This window comes from Enhydra lutris, unplaced genomic scaffold, assembly GCF_002288905.1.
Source record: "Enhydra lutris kenyoni isolate GAN:26980312 unplaced genomic scaffold, ASM228890v2 scaffoldscaffold4, whole genome shotgun sequence".
Taxonomy (NCBI): domain Eukaryota; kingdom Metazoa; phylum Chordata; class Mammalia; order Carnivora; family Mustelidae; genus Enhydra; species Enhydra lutris.
The window spans coordinates 46,988,236-47,006,097 of NW_019154088.1; the positions used below are offsets into that span (position 1 = coordinate 46,988,236).

The following is a 17,862-nucleotide window of genomic DNA, read 5'->3' on the forward strand; positions in this document are numbered from 1 at the left end:
CTAGAGTTTATCATAATTTTATTGGAACTTATCAAAATCACATAAATATAAAATTAGCAGAACTGATGGAATTTTCTTTCTTCAGATGCTCTTTAAGAATCTCAAAAACCTTGAAGTTTGCTGAAAATAGAAATTCATAAAATTAAACGTGTTGGAAACCTAAGTTATTGTACATTTCTAAGTACTTAATTTTAAAAATAGGTCATTACATGCATATTGTTCCAAATTCAAAAGGGGACAGAGTGAAACATAAATCAGTCTCACACTCTATTTCTGTTCTTGGAACCAATTATTTGTCCTTATAAAGACAGTCTAATCATATATAAGCATCTATGGGGGGGGTATATGCTTTAAAAAGATATACAAGTGTTAGAATACAGTGCACACTATTTTACACCTTTTTTCAGTTGGTAATATATTTACCTATAATTTTTAAAACTAATCCCTTCCTTTAAGGTTTTGAAATTTAAATACATTTGAAAAGTTCTAAGAAGTACACACATTTTGTTTTAAAGATTTATTTATTTATTTGACAGAGATCCCAAGTAGGCAGAGAGGCAGGCAGGGGGGTGGGGGGAAAGTAGGCTCCCCGCTGAGCAGAGAGCCTGATGTGGGACTCGATCCCAGGACCCTGAGATCATGACCTGAGCTGAAGGCCGGGGCTTAACCCACTGAGCCAACCAGGTGCCCCCACACATTAAACAAAAAAACAAAAAAAAGTACACACATTTAAATGGGTACCCATTTATTTATTTTTTTTAATATTTATTTATTTATTTTAGAGAGAGTACGGGCAGGGGGCAGCAGGGGAAGGAAAGAGAGTTCCAAGCTGACTCTGCACTGATCCAACAGGGGGCTCGATCTCATGACCCTGAGATCACAACCTGAGCCAAAACCAAGAGTCAGATGCGCAGCTGACCACACCACCCAGGCACCCCCTTATGGGTACCCATTTAAGCCATTTGTTTTGTTATTACAAAAACTACAATAAAAACACCTGTACTTACTTTGATGTATAAGCCCAAGTATATCTGTAGGATAAATTCCTAGAAATGTAAATGCTGGTATATACAGTCTGGGTCTTAAGGAAACCTGTCAAATTGCCCTCCATAAGGGTTTTTACCACTTTCTATTCCACCCAGCTATGTGTAAAAATGGGTATTTCTCCACTACATCACCAATACTATGTTTTAAAATAAACAATTGTATGAGAGTCCCTGCTGAAACAGGGTTAACCTTACTGACTTCGACTACATTTCTGTGATTAATGTTACAATATGATTTCACAAGTAATTTACCAAAAGATTTCTTCTTTGGGGGAACTAGGAAGCAGGAAGACCAAATGATTCCACTATATCTTGAAATGGTTTCTGTTCCCCCAAAAGTAAATGTACATCATCAACCTGTTTGATCAAGCACTAAAAAGATTCCTTCAATTATCACTACTAAATTATAGTCTGGAAATCATGTCAAGGCTTTTCAGTAGCTATATGATAAAGGAACCAACTATTTCAACCCCATGAATGGTGAGCATCAACTCAAGGGCTATATTAGAAGCTTTTAAGAAAGATGGGTACATATATGACTTCTAATACCATAATGTGTGGAACTATCACAGAGTTCTGTAAAAAGTGCTTAGAACACCTAACAATTCTGCATGGCACCCAGGGAACACTATCAGAAATGTAACTGAAATGTCCTGTGCTATCATAATTAATAAATCAATTAATTTCCTATTGTGGTTTACTTATTTCTATCCCAGCTCATTTAAAAAAAAGAATATAAAATGGTTTGCAGAGATGAATAAAAAGATAAAAATAAATGAAGCAATTCAAGTAGTGGGAAAATACAGTTCAGAAAAAAAAGATGAAGTCAGGGCCACGCCCAACATTTATGGTAGTAATTCCTCTGCAGCTAGAGAATTGGGCTACACATTTGGTTGTGCCAGCTAAAGCAAAGGGAGTTCATTAGAAGATTCCCAGTCTCCCCTAGATAAACAGTTGCTTGGGATAGACACAGAATCCCCTTGGCCTGAGACCTGCTGAAAGTCCCCATATTGGTTTTCCTTGCAGAGTAAGTTTCACATCAAATTGCAGTTCAGTAGAAGTCATTCTAAAGGTGGACAAAATATGCTCCATGCAGACAGCCCTTAGTAATCCTGGGTCACAAAATCAAATGCCCTCAGGGGCATCCAGGTGAGGACAAGCAGCTGAGACACTGGAGGCAAGTGCTTGCTCTTACCTAAAGGCATTCCAAATCAGTTTTGGTGTTTTAGGATTCAACTTGATCTAGGTAAAGTCAAACATATATAGTTTGGGGCTTATAGAAGAGACTAGAAGATCTGTGACCTTAATGAGAGTATCTGTCTGGTTATATTCATTCCAAAAACCAAGCAGTGTGTGGAATACAGTAAGAATCATATATATGTCAAATGAGTAAATCCAAGAGGAAAACTTAAAATATCTCATAAAGTGAATGGACTTAAATCTTCCATGAGTACTGAGTGGTAAGAACAATGCATAATTGTTTTTTTGGTTTTTTTTTTTTTTAGATTATTTATTTATTTATTTATTTATTTGACAGAGATCACAAGTAGGCAGAGAGGCAGGCAGAGAGAGAGAGGAAGGGAAGCAGGCTCCCCGCTGAGCAGAGAGCCCGACGCGGGGCTCGATCCCAGGACCCCGGGATCATGACCTGAGCCGAAGGCAGCGGCTTTAACCCACTGAGCCACCCAGGCGCCCCTGCATAATTGTTTTTTTAAGAAATATATAAAAGGGGCAACCTGGGTGACCCATTTGGTTAAGTTTCTGGCTCTTGATCTCGGCTTAGGTCATGATGTCAGGGTCCTGGGATCCAGCACCAAGTCAAGCTCTGTGCTCAGCCAGGAGTCTGCTTGAGGATTCTCTCTCTCCCTCCCTCTGCCCCTCCCCACCACTCTCTCAAATAAATAAATCTTTAAAAAATATAGAAAATTTAATTATGGTTTCAGGGTTAGGAAGCAGATGTATTTTTCCTCTTCAATTCTATACCTTGAGCATTGTTTGAAATTTTTATCATGTACTTGTATTCATTTCATTTAAATAAATATGTTAATTACCAAAAAATAAAGACAACTGAGCTGTGTGTTCAAGATTACATTCTCTGATAAGAACCTGGGAGGCAGTTATTTGGTCACTTGTTCTTATCTGAAGGGGGGAGCTGCTTTTTCAAAATATGATTAACTGAGAAATCACGTGTTAGGCTGCCTGAATCCAAGAGAAATGGTGTCAATAATGCTTATTCCTGGGTCCTACAACTAGAGATTCATTTGATAAGTTTGGAGTGGGATTCCCCCCCCCCCAATCCTGCCCAGGAGAGAGCACAAACACAGCCCTCCACTACCACAAATTACACAGCTAGATTTCCCACATTTGGGGAAATTGCAGTGGTCAGCACATAGGGAGTGCAACAGATAAGCCTCACCTTGGGAAAACCACTTTCATGATCATTTTATCTCCCTTGTCAGGGTGAAGTGAAAAACTTAACATTTTTAACAAGGTTCACAGAGGATTCTGATGAGGGTGGTCTAGAGATAACCCTTTGAAAACCACTACCCAGCCCCCAACATGGATTATTCTTTATCCCCAAGACAATGCCCCAACCCCAACCTCTCACCATCACTAACACCCCATGCCCTCCCCACACGCTCTGTTAATGCCAGTTTAAGGCCGACTGCCTAGGTTTTGAGAATCAACCACGTGGAGGGTGAGGCTGACCTCTCAGAACACAAACATCATCAGGAGTCAGCCTGTGAGAGAACTAGTCCACCTCTGTGGCTGGCCTGAGACAGCCCTCAGAAAACACTTCTTAATCTCTTTTATCGAGTACATACAATTCTATGTCCCACAGTATGACCAGAAGTTAGCCTGAAACATTTCCAAAGGACCAACACAGACATCTTTTAAAACCTCAACACACCTACAGGACATCTGATTTTCAGCAATACAAAGCCAAAAGACAACTCCTCCTTGCTGTTTCTGGGGGTACACTTACCTATCTTCTACTATCTTGTTGGATGGATAAAATACTTTGAATGAAAATCCACTTCTTGGAAAAGAGCCCTTTGGAGAAAAAAAAAAAAAAATGCCTGTAAGTGAATACTGAACTTTTATAAAAGAATTCCTATATTTAAGATCAAATTCCTTGGTCATGACTTAAAGTTGTAAGATGTAACTAAAAAGTAATGAGAGGTGTTTTGTTTTGTTTTTTTTCCTGATCTTTATAGGGAGAAGATACTAATATAAAATGTTTCCACTCGAAGCAAGTCTTTCTAGTTGGCTAGAGAGTCTTATACTAACAGATGTAACTGGAAATGCTTAGGAGTAAGAAATACTCAGTGTAAGAGACAGTACCGTGTGATGCTATATATGCACATAAGACACTTGAACATCACATTCAGGAAAGCCTTCCTGCCCCTCTCTGCAGTGAAAATCGGCACTGATGGCCCCCGGATGTGCCCCCAAAGCAACTGAGCAGTAACACAACTGTGTGTCTACTAAACTCTAGGGCAGAGATTGTCTGTTCATTTCAGGCTCTGTGTCCCTGGCACTAACTCAATGTCTGGTCCATTGCAGGCATTCGTTAGGGTGAGTAAGTATCAAGAAGGGATGAAGCAGGGTGCCTGTTAGTTGGGCATCTGACTCAATTTTGGCTCGGGTAGTGATCTCCCGGGTGGTGGGATTGGGCCGGGAATTGGGCCCCACATTGGGCTCCGCGCTCGGTGGGGAGCTGCTTGAAGATTCTCTCCCTCTGTCCCTCCCCCTACTCATGCTCTCTTACTCTCCCTCTAAAATAAATAAATCTTAAAAAAAAAAAAAAAAGAAGAAGAAGAAGAAGGGATGAAGCAATGTGAAAAGTTTTAGGTTTGCTCAAAAGGTATAAAGTAAAAAAGGATATAATGTTGGTGTAAGAGATGGTTGTTTACTGGCTGACAGGAAGACGAAGTGGAAAAATTCAGAAATAAGATGTTATCAAATAAAGCATTAACTATGAGAACAGCCAAAGAGTTAAATTTAAATAAAGAAATAGCCTTATTGTGAAAGAATATTGGAAAGTGAATAAAGATTCTAAAAAAATCAGGCCGTAAGTTTTAAACCGTGAAACCAAATCCATTGACTGTGCTCATCCTTAGAGCAGTTTTCAACCACAGATAATGTCATCCCTAGGGGACATTTGGCAAATATCCTAAGACATTTTTGTTTGTTCCAACTGGGGGCTGCCACTGGCATGTAGGGATGAGAGGCTAGATGCTGCACAGTTGCCCTACGATGCCAGGGACAGTGGCCCACAGTAAAATTATTTGGTTCAAAATATCAATAGTTCCATGGTTGAGAAACCCTCTCTTAGAGGGAGTTGGACAAAGAGTGTTTGAGGAAAGCAGTAACCAACAGTAAGTCATGATGTTTCTAGAAATGACCTAGATGAAACAAAAAAAAGTATTACAGTCTAAAATTCACAAGAATCAAGGAAACATACAGTTTAAATATCACTAGTGAAGATATTTTGTTTCACATCAACAATGTTTATGCAGTACTTATTCCCAAAACTTGAAAAGGCAATCATACTTCTGTAGAAATTATATCCCAGGAAGAATTGCCATATTCATCAGGCTTACACATTTCTGGGATTTGCACATATTTCCAAAAATCAAAATCATTCACAAAGGACATTAATATATTTAAAGAGAATGAGACAGAGGCTCTGAAAGTAATTCCCAGAAAGGAATCTCAAGGCAGTTAACTATGAAGGGGAAAATATGCATTTAGATTTATATGCTTTGGTGTACTTTTTTTTTAAGTCGCATTACTTTACCGTCCTATGCTTTCCTGAATGTTGAAGAACTTTCTGTGTATACCAAATTAACTCAATGTTTCACTAATAGTACATTTTTATGCAACAATAATCTTACTAAATACATATTTTTTAAGTTTAAAGAAATAACACTCTAATCTTGACAAACTATGACTATATAACATTAACTATGTTCTTACAGGGTTTATGCAGAGACATTCCGTATTGGTGAGAGTAAAAGGATCGTATTTGTCCGCAATGACAAGAAGATCAGGCACAGGGTACACTCTCAAAGCATAGTCATATGCCCAGTACACTGGGCAGACATAAAGAGGTAGAGGAGTCAGGTGACCTTGGGATAAGATAGTCTTTACAAACTAAAAAAGAATGGTATAAAACAAATGTCAGTTCATTTGTAAAAATTAAAATTGCTAACAAATCATTTTAAATTAAATATTATTTACCAAAAGGACTTAGAAAATTTGAGAAACAATTAGGGAGACTTTGAATCACAGAGCTTTAGGAAATACTGATATGAAATGAAACAAGGGGTGCCCAGATGACTCAGTCCATTAAGTGTCTTTGACTCAGGTCATGATCTCAGGGTCCTGGGATGGAGTGCCAGGTCAGGCTTCCTGCTCGGTGCACAGTATGCTTCTCTCTCTCCCTCTGCCCCTCCCCACCACTCTTGCTCGCTCTCTCTCAAATAAATAAAATCTTGGGGAAAAAATGAAATGGAATTAACTGTCCTGTATTTTAGGAAAAATCTCTAAGTTTTCATTTAATACCATATGTCATAAAAGCTACTCCCCGCCCCCAGGACACCTGGGTGGCTCAGTTGGTTAGGCCTCTGCCTTTGGTTCGGGTCATGATCCCAGGATCCTGGGAGCGAGTCCTGCATTGGGCTCCTTGCTCGGTGGGGAGCCTGCTTCTCTCTCTGCCTCTGCCTGCCACTCTGCCTGCTTGTGCTCTCTCTCTCTCTCTCTCTCTCTCTCTGACAAACAAATAAATAAATAAGTAAAATCTTAAAAAAAAAAAAAAAAAAAGCTACTCCCCCAAACAGTCATATTGGAGCAACTGTACTTATAGCTGTATAATAAACTCAGCTACTAATTATAATTATGTTCATCTAAAAATAATTCCACAGCTTGAGTAATGCCAAGAATAGATAAACAGCCTACATAAACATTAATGTTTTACAATAAATACTAAAAATGCTCTGTATGATCTACTTTCACATTTCCCAAAGTGGTACAGGGGGGTACATGAAACCAGGGACTGACAAGTTTATGTCAGGGAACCTTGAAGCTACAAGATAAACACTACACATCCTCCTAATGTGGACGTATCATATAATGAATGTGAAGAATAGAAACATCTTTTTAAAACAAATATACATATATTTGAAGGACAATGTAAGATTTATGAGTTTTAAAAGCAAAATAGGAAGCGTCAAAGAAATTTCCTGTTCATTCTAGGTTTCCCTCTGCCCATTAGGCAGACTTCAGTAAGACAGTTGAGAAACACTGACTTAGTAACAAAAATTAACTTACTGACCAAAGTATGTTCGGATTAATTTGAACCATAAATAAACATAAAAGGGCAAATTATTAAGTGACATAACAGAATTTTATATACTGCAACTCTTAAGATAGTTTAATAAAGACTCAACTTACATGATTAGGAATATCCAAATTGCTGCTCGGGGAACGGACACAGTTTCTGCACATTTTATTCACTAAGTCTTCACGAAAGACAATAATTTCTTGTGTACAATACTGAATTCTGAAATGAAAATGATAGTTGAATTTGACTTCCTCAGGAGAAAATATGAGATAGTTTAAAAGGCAAAATATTTCATGATACAAAGCCATTCTCCCTTCCCATTGTTTACCATAGCAGAAATGCAGCTAAAATCTATTAATCCACTCATTCAACAGTGATCTGTTGAGCTCTTCGTAGGTGTCTGGCACCATTCTAGGGATAAAGGAACAAAACAAAAAGATCCCAGTCCTCATGCAGTTTATATTCTAATGGGGGCAGGGCAGTCTGAGAAAATAAACAATAAACATGATAACTATATAAGGATATTGGGAAATAATTAAGTGTATGGGAAAAAGAAAAACAGGCTATTAGGGACCATTTGTGAGGAGAGAAGGGCCACAGTGCTGAGCTATGAAAAGAGATGATCAAAACTGGTAGGCTGGTAAGAGTCTGATTTGAACACAGACTTGAAGGAGGCGAGAGAGTCAATCAAGCAGATACGCAGAGGAAGAACGCCGTGCAGGCCGGGAGAGCAGGGACAGCAGAGGCCCCAAGATGGAACAGGTCTGGCATGTCTGAGGAACAGAAAGGAGGCTGTAGTGCCTGGAATAAATGAGGAAGAGAGGAAATCGGAGCGAGAACGGGAGGCTAGATCACGCAGGGCCCTGACTACTACTGTGATGTGGGCTGTCACTGAATGGCAGGAGGGTCCTATCTTTCAGGATCAGTAAGGACGATGTGATGTGCCTGTGTGTCAAAGGATCACTCTGACACCTTGTTAAGAATAGACTAGAAAAGGAGGGCAGAGGGAAAAGCTCCAGAGCAACTAGGAGGCTACCACAGTAATCCAGGCTAGAGAAGATGGCAGAGGGTGACAGAGGAGGAGGTGGGGAGAAGCAGCCAGGTCCTGCATATACTTTGAGGTCTTCCTTCAAAATTTTCAAGGACTTCCTGAAAAACTACATGTGAGAGAAACCCAAAAGTTCTTGGCCTGAGTGACTGGAAGGATAAAGGTGCCACAAACTCTGATAAGGGTAAAGAACAGGTTGGGAGTTGACATGGCAATACACAGGTGGGAGTAGATAGGTCACCAAAGGAGCGAATGTAGGCAGAAAAGAGAGGAGAACCAAGGACTAGGGTAACAGCCTATGATTACAGTGAGCGACACATATAGTAAATGCATCATCTTTTCACTTTTCCACCGTAACTTTTCTTAAAGGATGTGAGATGAGTCTATCAATTTTTAGATCTCCATCTGTTTTTCAGCTTCTAAATTCATTATTAGTGAATTAAATCATGTTAAAATATTTTTAAAGTTTTGAGAAACCTGGATGCCTGGGTCGCTCAGTCAGTTAAGCCTGTGCCTTAGGCTCAGGTCATGATCCCAGTATCCTGGGATCAAGTCCCACATCAGGCTCCTTGCTCAGCGGGGAGCCTGCTTCTCCCTCTGCCTGCTGCTCTCCCTTCTTGTGCCCCCCCGACATTAAATAAAATCTTTTTTTCAAAAAATTTTTTTAAAATTTTATTTATTTGACAGATTCAGCGAGAGAGGGAACACAAGCAGAGAGTGGGAAGGGGAGAAGCAGGCTCCCTGCTTAGCAGGGAGCCTGATACGGGGCTCAATCCCAAGACCCTAGGATCATGACCTGAACTGAAGGCAGATGCTTAATGACTGAGCTACCCAGGCGCCCCAATAAATAAAATCTTTAAAAAAAAACCCTAAAAAAAGAAACCTAAAATGAAGAGAAATTTTCTCTTTATTCACAGTAGTCAAAGTTTAGAGACACAGTTTAAGAATCAACTTAATTTTGAAATGAAAGGAAAAAAAAGTGTAACACAAAATGGTAATATTTACCTGCAAGGATTAGTAGTAAAAACTGAAAATGGTACTCTTTGTCTGAATTCATTAGTGATGCTTTCAGCAAGTGGTGGTCTATAAAAACAATTTAGGTGGTTAGAATATATCTTTGAATTGTGTAATTTTTTTTATTGTTAGAAAAACCTAAACAAAACTTACCTTGGTAAGATGGAACCAAATCCCGGATCCTCTGGACCAGGTACAAACACAAAACGACTACTATAGCAAAATTCAACAAATTCATTAAAAAAAAAAAAATTACTGTAACACTATCCAACAGTCTAAAACCAAGTTATTGCCTTTAATTCAATAATGGATTTTTAATATTTTTTAAATTTCATGCATTTTAATAAATTACTAAAAATCTCCAGACTAACAGTGTCCAACAGACCTTTTGGTAGTGATGGAAATGCCTGTATCTACACTGTCCAATTACTAAGTGCTTGAATTATGGCTAGTGTGAGTGAATTTTAAATTATATTTAACTATAAATAATATAGCTTTAAATTTAAAGAGACACATGTGGCAAGTGACTATCATATTGAAGAGTGTAGCTATAGATACTTAATGTCACCAAGAAATTCAAAATATAGTTGAAAGTATCACTCTTCCTTTTAATATTTTTCACTATAAATCTCTAGTACAGTATAACATATTATCACAATGTAAGGATAATTTTCTCTCATAGCATACTAATTTTCTCAATTTTTTCTTCCATTCATTTCTTTCTTTTTTTTTTTTTATTTGACAGAGAGAGAGATTTCAAGTAGGCAGAGAGGCAGGCAGAGAGAGAGGGGGAAGCAGGCTCCCTGCTGAGCAGAGAGCCCGATGCAGGGCTCTATCCCAGGACCCCGAGATCATGACCCGAGCTGAAGGCAGAGGCCCAACCCACTGAGCCACCGAGGCGCCCCCCATTCATTTCTTAATAATCATGGATATCAAACTTAGAATTCATTTTTTGTTAAAAAAAAAACAACTTTAAAAAAATAGCAGTAGAAATATTACCTTTGGTGGATATTTGGATATTCACATATTACGTCTGCCAAAGTTTTTAAGGAATCTAAAATTTTAAAGGGATATAAAATTTAATTTGAATGCACATAAATATCAAATTATATTTGATTAGATACAATCCTACATCTTTTGAATGAAATTAAAATATTATAGATTACTTATCGGTTTAGTTTATAAAAAGGTAGAAACACTTATTCAGTAGAGCTTCAATACCTTTCAAAGCTTGAACTTGATTTTTTCCATATGGTGCAGAGGAAAAATTACCACACAGTATAAAGCAGGTTGGAGGTGCTGGTGAATAACCTAAAAATAAGAGAATAAAATGAGTATCAGTTTCTGAGTCTAGAAATCAGACTAAAAACCCTTTAACTATGAGGGTTTTTTTAAATTTTGTTTTGCTTTTTATTTTTTTTTTAAGATTTTATTTATTTATTTGACAGACAGATCACAAGTAGGCAGAGAGGCAGGCAGAGAGAGAGGAGGAAGCAGGCTCCCTACTGAGCAGAGAGCCCCATGTGGGGCTCGATCCCAGGACCCTGGGATCATGACCTGAGCTGAAGGCAGAGGCTTTAAGCCATTGAGCCACCCAGGCACCCGTAACCATGAATTTTTAATAACAAAAACTTACAAGCTTAATAATAACTTATTTTAATAACTATTTTTTTTTAAGATTTTATTTATTTATTTGACTGACAGAGATCTCAAGCAGGCAGAGAGGCAGACAAAGAGAGAGGAGGAAGCAGGCTCCCTGCTGAGCAGAGAGCCTGGTGCAGGCTCCATCCCAAGACCCTGGGATCATGACCTGAGCCAAAGGCAGAGTCTTTAACCCACTGAGCCACCCAGGCGCCCCAACAACTATTATTTTTAAATAATTGTAGCAATGCTGCCCATTTATTGAGGACTTACTATATGCCAGGCCCTGCAATGGCTTGATTTTCACAACCTCCCTATAAGCTAAGAGAGAGATTAAGTAACCTGCCCAAGGTCTCAGGCTGCAATTTAAATCCACTTCTGTCAGACTCCAAGGCCCAAACTCTTATCCATTCTTATACTATACTTAGGACTAATTCTTATTTTTCATGATTACACACACACAGGGTAATTTTTCAAATGTAAAAACTTAAGTCTTTAAGGTGGTCTCATTTAAAATAGCTCACTGCTAAATCAACATTTACAAGAAAATAGACTACTCAAAACGATACTTTTTTTAACAATTTAGTGTTAGGACATAACCCCTTGTACTGAGTTCAAAAGAGTAGAAAAGAATGGCACCTACCAGAAAACATGGTGTGAAGTTTGCCCAACACTTCTCCTTGGTCTAACCAAACATCAGATATAAACACAAACATGGCATCTTTATTCTCTTCTTCTAGTTGTTTTAGTTTTGCAGAAGTCTTCACAGATGTATTAGAAGGCCCTCCAAAAAAATTCACATTTCCATAGTATGCCCTAGGTAATTATGATACAATATTAGCCTCTAGCCTGTTTTCTGTTGGAAATGTTTTTCTTTTCTTTTTCTTTTTTTAAGATTTTATGTGTAAGTAATCTCTACAGATCAAGAATCGCATGCTCCACTGACCAAGGCAGCCAGGTGCCCCTTTTTGGAGATGTTTCTCTAATAATTTTACAATTTTAGCTTCTTTCTATTTCTAATGAGGTTATTTTCCCCCTCAGTGTACATAATACCATGAAAATACACTATTTGTAACACTTGAAAAGCAAACAAGTTTATTTAAATGTCCTAAAATAAGAAATACAAAAACAGTAAATAAATACTTAATAGGTTATACCTGAGTCTTTTAAAACTGACTAAAGCAAATATTTTAAAATAAATAATTAGCAGGTGGGGAGCCTCCCTGTAGCAAACAAAACAAGGCTTTAGAGTAACATGAAAATTATCTTCCTCTGTTACCCTATCTCTTATTTCAGTTGAACTTCTCATCAACCCTATAGATAAGAGAGACAGGAAGACTAGAAATCTTTCCCATAAAAAGCCAAGGCATGGAAATAAGACTGCAAGTCATCAGGAATCAACGTGCTAGTTTTCAGTTACATACACAGCCTAGTCTGCTAACTCTCACTGTCTATTACTCTTTGCATCTGACACAAAGCCTGAGCCCTTGTAATAACTGAGATATGATATCCTATCTGACATTCACTACTGTCACAATTCCAAAATTCCCAAAGAACTGCAGTCAAACATCTTATACCTAGTAGTACTAGAAGGTTCCGTGGGTGGAAATCCGAAGGCATTGACATGAAACACTTGATCTTCAAACCAACCTGAAAAAAGATAAGTAATAAGTCACTTTTATTTGTCCAATTCTTCTTGTTTGAGAGGAAGAAACTGTGGAACACAAAGCAATTGCTAAACTTTTGTCTCACCTTCTGTCAACTAACTATAGAATTTGCCAGTCCCATCAAGCTACATGACAGCTTCAGAGCCCAAGAGAATCTAGTACTATATTTAAAAAGTTATGAAACAGAAATAGATTCAGATGTAAAACTTCCCACTTCTTAACTTCACAATAGATGTTAGAGTACAGAGAGATAAGGTACAAAGATTAGGAAATGTTTCATTTTATGACCCTATATAAAATCTGGGGGTTTTTTTTTTCAACTTTATTAAGATGTAATTCACATGTCATTACACTTTACCCTTTAAAGTATATAATTCAGTGGTTTTTTTAGTATATTCACAAGTTGTACAAGCATCACCACTGATTTTGGAATATTTTTATCACCCCAAAAATAAACTCCAGGCCCATTTACCACTCTGAGAGTTATTTAATGTTGTCAAAAGTATGCACTCATAAGCAATATTCTCCCAAATTATACCATGTTAATATATTTTAACCAAGGTAGAAATGCTTTTATGGTAGCATGAGGAGGACAGGAAAAAAGCATACTGACTTACCTTCTGCTAAGACAAAGCATGACTCAGTGTACAAGCCACTGTGGAACTGGTACACAACAGTTGAGGAAAATATTTCTGTGACTGAGGTGATGATAAAGTCAATACACATTCTGGGCCCAAAGGCCTATCTAAACAATAAATTCAAAGTCCTCATACTTGAAACTGTGAATAGATGACAGCTTAAAAAATTTTAGGTTTGGGGCACCTGGGTGGCTCAGTGCGTTAAGCCTCTGCCTTCGGCTCAGGTCATGATCTCAGGGTCCTGGGATCAAGCCCCACATCGGGCTCTCTGCTCAGCAGGGAGCCTGCTTCCCCCTCTCTCTCTGCCTGCCTCTCTGCCTACTTATGATCTCTCTCTGTGTGTCAAATAAATAAATAAAGTCTTTTTAAAAAAAAAAAATTTTTAGGTTTAAATGCCCCATGTCTGATTCTAATACATAGTTTGGTAATAGTGACAGTATGGATCATTCTTAACACGTTCTAAACTTCCTCGGTGATTTGTTTGTATTCTCCAAATAAGAGTGAATTAAAGATTTTCTTGTCTCTGGCTAGGATTAGGTCTTGATTGCTACGTTCATCGCCATATGTAAGTTACAGTGGGAACCCAAACAGGTTAACTTGAGAATGATATATAATCAATATCCCCAACTCATGTAACAAAGATTTAAAAAAATAAAAATGAAGGGGCACTTGGATGGCTCAGTTGATTAAACATCTGCTTTCGGCTCAGGTCATGATCCCAGGGTCCTGGGATTGAGTTCCACACTAGGCTTCCTGCTCAGGGAGGAGTGTGCTTCTCCCTCTCCCTCTGCCCTTCCTCCTTCCTCATGATCTCTCTCTCTCTCTCTCTCTCAAATTAAATAAAAATCTTTTAAAATTTTTTAAAAACTATCATCAATCTCGGGACGCCTGGGTGGCTCAGTTGGTTAAGCGGCTGCCTTCGGCTCAGGTCATGATCCCAGCGTCTTGGGATCGAGTCCCACATCGGGCTCCCTGCTCAACAGGAAGTCTGCTTCTCCCTCTCCCACTCCCTTTGCTTGTGCTCCCTCTCTCGCTGTGTCTCTCTCTGTCAAATAAATAAATAAAATCTTAAAAAAAAAAAATTTAAAATAAATAAATAAATAAATAAATAAAAACTATCATCAATCTCAATAAAGAAAACCTTAAGTCAAATAAATAAATAAATAAATAAATAAAGGATATAGCTTTACTAAGATCCAGTTGTACTGTTCCTGTAGGATCTTCCAGAAAAAATTTTCCCTGAAAAAGTTAAAAGAAGTATGTCCACATTTACATAAAAATGAATACTAGGTCAAAATAATTAAAATACAACATTGACAACAGAACATAGTAGAGTACAGTGGATTTTTAAAAACGAGCAATTCCTGGTCTAGGCATTTCCATTTGCTAGTCTTGTCGCCTCAGATTCATCACCTGACAGCCTCTCCCAGATATGCGGAAACCACTGCAAATTCAGCGAGGGCAAGAGGAGCGCTGGCAGGCTGCCCAGCGGGCCTCACCAGGTACCTCCTCCTGAGAGAGTCAACACTGTCTCTCCCTGAGGGACCAGGATGTGGTCTGCAGCCCTGCTTGTTCACAACCTCTATCCTCTCGGCTCAACCAGAGGTCACTGGGGACTACTTTTGAACCATGCTAACGGGTGGCCTATATGAGACACTCCTTCCTGATGTCTCCTCAGGAAGCTGAACGGGGAGGCAAAAGCTACTTGCTAACAGAGGAAGGAGCCTTCCATGAGGAGTGTGGCCCTGTACCTCTGCAGGAACGCTATAGTAACTGGCACTTCATTGGTCCGGAGGCTGAAAACAATAGTCAGATGCTTACTAAGTTTAACTCACCTCTTTTAACTGGGTTATCATTCCAAGAACAATCACATCTCCAATTTTGGTCGTACTGCCCAAGAGGGTTTCTACTGTCTTAAGCTTAAAGTAAGACAAAATAAATTCTTAAAGTTTTTTTAAGAAACCAATCTCTTTATAAATAAGAAAGTTTTGAATGCAAATTTTAGTATTTATACCTACTTAACAGTTGAAAATCAAATAAAACTCAGAAAATAGAATTTATCCTATAAAAAGCTAAAATACCAACTCAGGCACTTAACAATGACTCAAGTCTCATGCCATATTACAGCAGGTTTCCCCTTATCCACAGTTTCACTTTTTGTGATTTCAGTTACCCTCTGTCAACTGTGGCCCAGGAGCAGATGGTCCTCCTTCTGATGAATTGTCAGAAGGTGACTAGTCCTCTAAAGTTACATGATAATGTTTACATCATTCGCCTCACTTTATCTCAACATGTAGGCATTTTATCATCTCCCATCATCACAAGAAGGGTGAGTACAGTACAATAAGATATTTTCACAGAGACCACATTCACATAATTATTACAGTATATTGTTATAATTGTTCTGTTTTGTTAATTATTGTTGTGAATCTCTTCCTATGCCTAATTTATGAGTTAAGCTTTATCACAGATGTATGTGTAGGAAAAAAACATGGTACATACAGGCTGTGGTACTATCTGTGGTTTGAGGCATCCACTGGGAGTCTTAGAACATTTTACCCATGGATAGAGAGAAACTACTATATTCTGAATAATGATAAAGTGCATTTACCTTTAAAATGTAGAAAAGAATTTTATTCATTTAACTATTACCTCTTGCAAATTAGAAGGCTATTAAAAAAGTTATATTAGTATTTTGAAAGGTTGTCACTATTATTTACATTCTCAATATGACCATTATATTTTTAACATTAGGTTAAAGGCAGTAACAATTAGGATACTATTTTTTTTTTTAAATCCTTTCTGAGGCACCTGGGTGTCTCAGTTGGTTAAGCATCAGACTCTTGATTTTGGCTCAGGTCATGATCTCTGAGTTTTGAGATCCGTGCTGGGCATGGACGTTTTAAGATTCTCTCTCTCACTCTTAATCTTGCAGAACAAACAGGGTTGCTGGAGGTCGGAGAGTCGGGAGAGGGTGGTGGGGTTATGGACATTGGGGAGGGTATGTGCTATGGTGAGTGCTATGAAGTGTGTAAACCTGGAGATTCAGAGACCTGTACCCCTGGGGCTAAAAATACATTATATGTTTATAAAAAAATTTTTAAATTAAAAAAAAAAAAAAAAGATTCTCTCTCTCTCTCCACCTCCCTCTGCCCCTCCCCTCCATGCCCTCTCCCTCCTTAAGCAGGGCGGGGCGGGGGAGAACCTACCTGATGCCTTTCTTTTCTTTTCTTTTTTTTCTGAATATTTATTTATTTGAGAGAGTGGGAAAGAGAGAGAGACTGAGGGAGGGAGGGGCAGAGGGAGAGGGAGAGAGGCCCAAGCAAACTCCATGCTGAGCTAAGCCCAGAGCCCAACAGGGGGCTGGACCCCACAACCCTGACAGTGACTATGTATGTTGCCGGAATCAAAGGGAACAAAAGGTATAGGAGTTTAAAAGTGGGAGGAGTGCGTGTGACAGAAAACATTCTCCCTCTCACCTCCTCCTCAGGCCCCATCACCCTTGTGGCCTGTCTGTGCTATCTCATTTATCTTGTAATCGTTATTTCCTTACGGCCTTAAGTAAACTTTTCACTTTAAGGGATAGAGCACGTTTTAGCTAAGTGTGTCATGGTCACTAGAGGGATGGGCTGGAACAAAGACCAGGATTTTGGAGTCTGAGTGAGGGGAGAAAGGTTAATGTTGATAGTTGATCAGAAAGCCAATGTCAGGGACACCTGGGTGGCTCAGTTGGTTAAGCGACTGCCTTCGGCTCAGGTCATGATCCCAGTGTCCTGGGATCAAGTCCCACATCCGGCTCCTTGCTCGGCAGGGAACCTGCTTCTCTCTCTCTGTCTCTGCCTGCCACTCTGTCTGCCTGTGCTCCCTCTCGCGCTCTCTCCCTCTCTGACAAATAAATAAATAAAATCTTTAAAAAAAAAAAAAAAAAAAGCCAATGTCATATCCAGCAAATAGACCAAGAGGGCTAGGGATCTGTGTTGGTAGCCAGAGACTGTCTGGGGGCTACCATCGTCTCAGGGCCTGTCCCAAAGACGGGAGTGGTAGCTTCTATTAGAGATTTGTAGGACCCAGGACCCAGGGCATGGACTTTATTAACAGTGAGCATGCACAGGTCAGTTAGTTGGTTAAACAGTTATCAGTGATTCACTTTCATTTAAATTTTAATAAATTAGAATCAAGCAATAAATATTTAACTTGTATAGTTATACCCCCTAAACAACTAGGGTAATGTTCTAACCTGGAATTTGCTTCCGGTTTCATCAGGGTAAGAACCTATCACTGGAGGAGTAAATAATTCATGTCTGTGGGTCCTCTATAAAAAAAGAAAGATTCACATGAATTACTGAATCATACATTTTAAACTAAAATTCATCAAAATAAAATTTTAAAATTCATTAAAGTAATACTCTGACAAAATACTGTCCTTAAACTAATGTTACTACTGCCTATTCTCAACAAA

The 17,862-nt window shown here is 38.6% G+C and overlaps 1 protein-coding gene across 4 annotated transcripts in view; it reads right to left on the reverse strand.

The window, feature by feature from the left end:
- LOC111140643 (DNA polymerase epsilon 2, accessory subunit) overlaps positions 1-17,862 on the reverse strand; it is a 29,292-nt gene continuing 11,430 nt past the window's right edge. For 3 of the 4 annotated variants that reach the window (XM_022492839.1, XM_022492837.1, XM_022492840.1), the window contains 14 exons: positions 17,641-17,715; positions 15,239-15,322; positions 14,586-14,642; positions 13,383-13,431; positions 12,676-12,748; positions 11,742-11,914; positions 10,679-10,768; positions 10,457-10,511; positions 9,611-9,670; positions 9,449-9,526; positions 7,506-7,614; positions 6,030-6,206; positions 4,033-4,100; positions 1-120 (listed from right to left, as the gene is read on the reverse strand). In XM_022492839.1, the coding sequence (XP_022348547.1) occupies positions 102-120; positions 4,033-4,100; positions 6,030-6,206; positions 7,506-7,614; positions 9,449-9,526; positions 9,611-9,670; positions 10,457-10,511; positions 10,679-10,768; positions 11,742-11,914; positions 12,676-12,748; positions 13,383-13,431; positions 14,586-14,642; positions 15,239-15,322; positions 17,641-17,715 (1,167 nt within the window). In that variant the 3' untranslated portion in view covers positions 1-101. The remainder of the gene's footprint in view (positions 121-4,032; positions 4,101-6,029; positions 6,207-7,505; positions 7,615-9,448; positions 9,527-9,610; positions 9,671-10,456; positions 10,512-10,678; positions 10,769-11,741; positions 11,915-12,675; positions 12,749-13,382; positions 13,432-14,585; positions 14,643-15,238; positions 15,323-17,640; positions 17,716-17,862) is intronic. The other variant, XM_022492838.1, reaches the window with a different exon arrangement.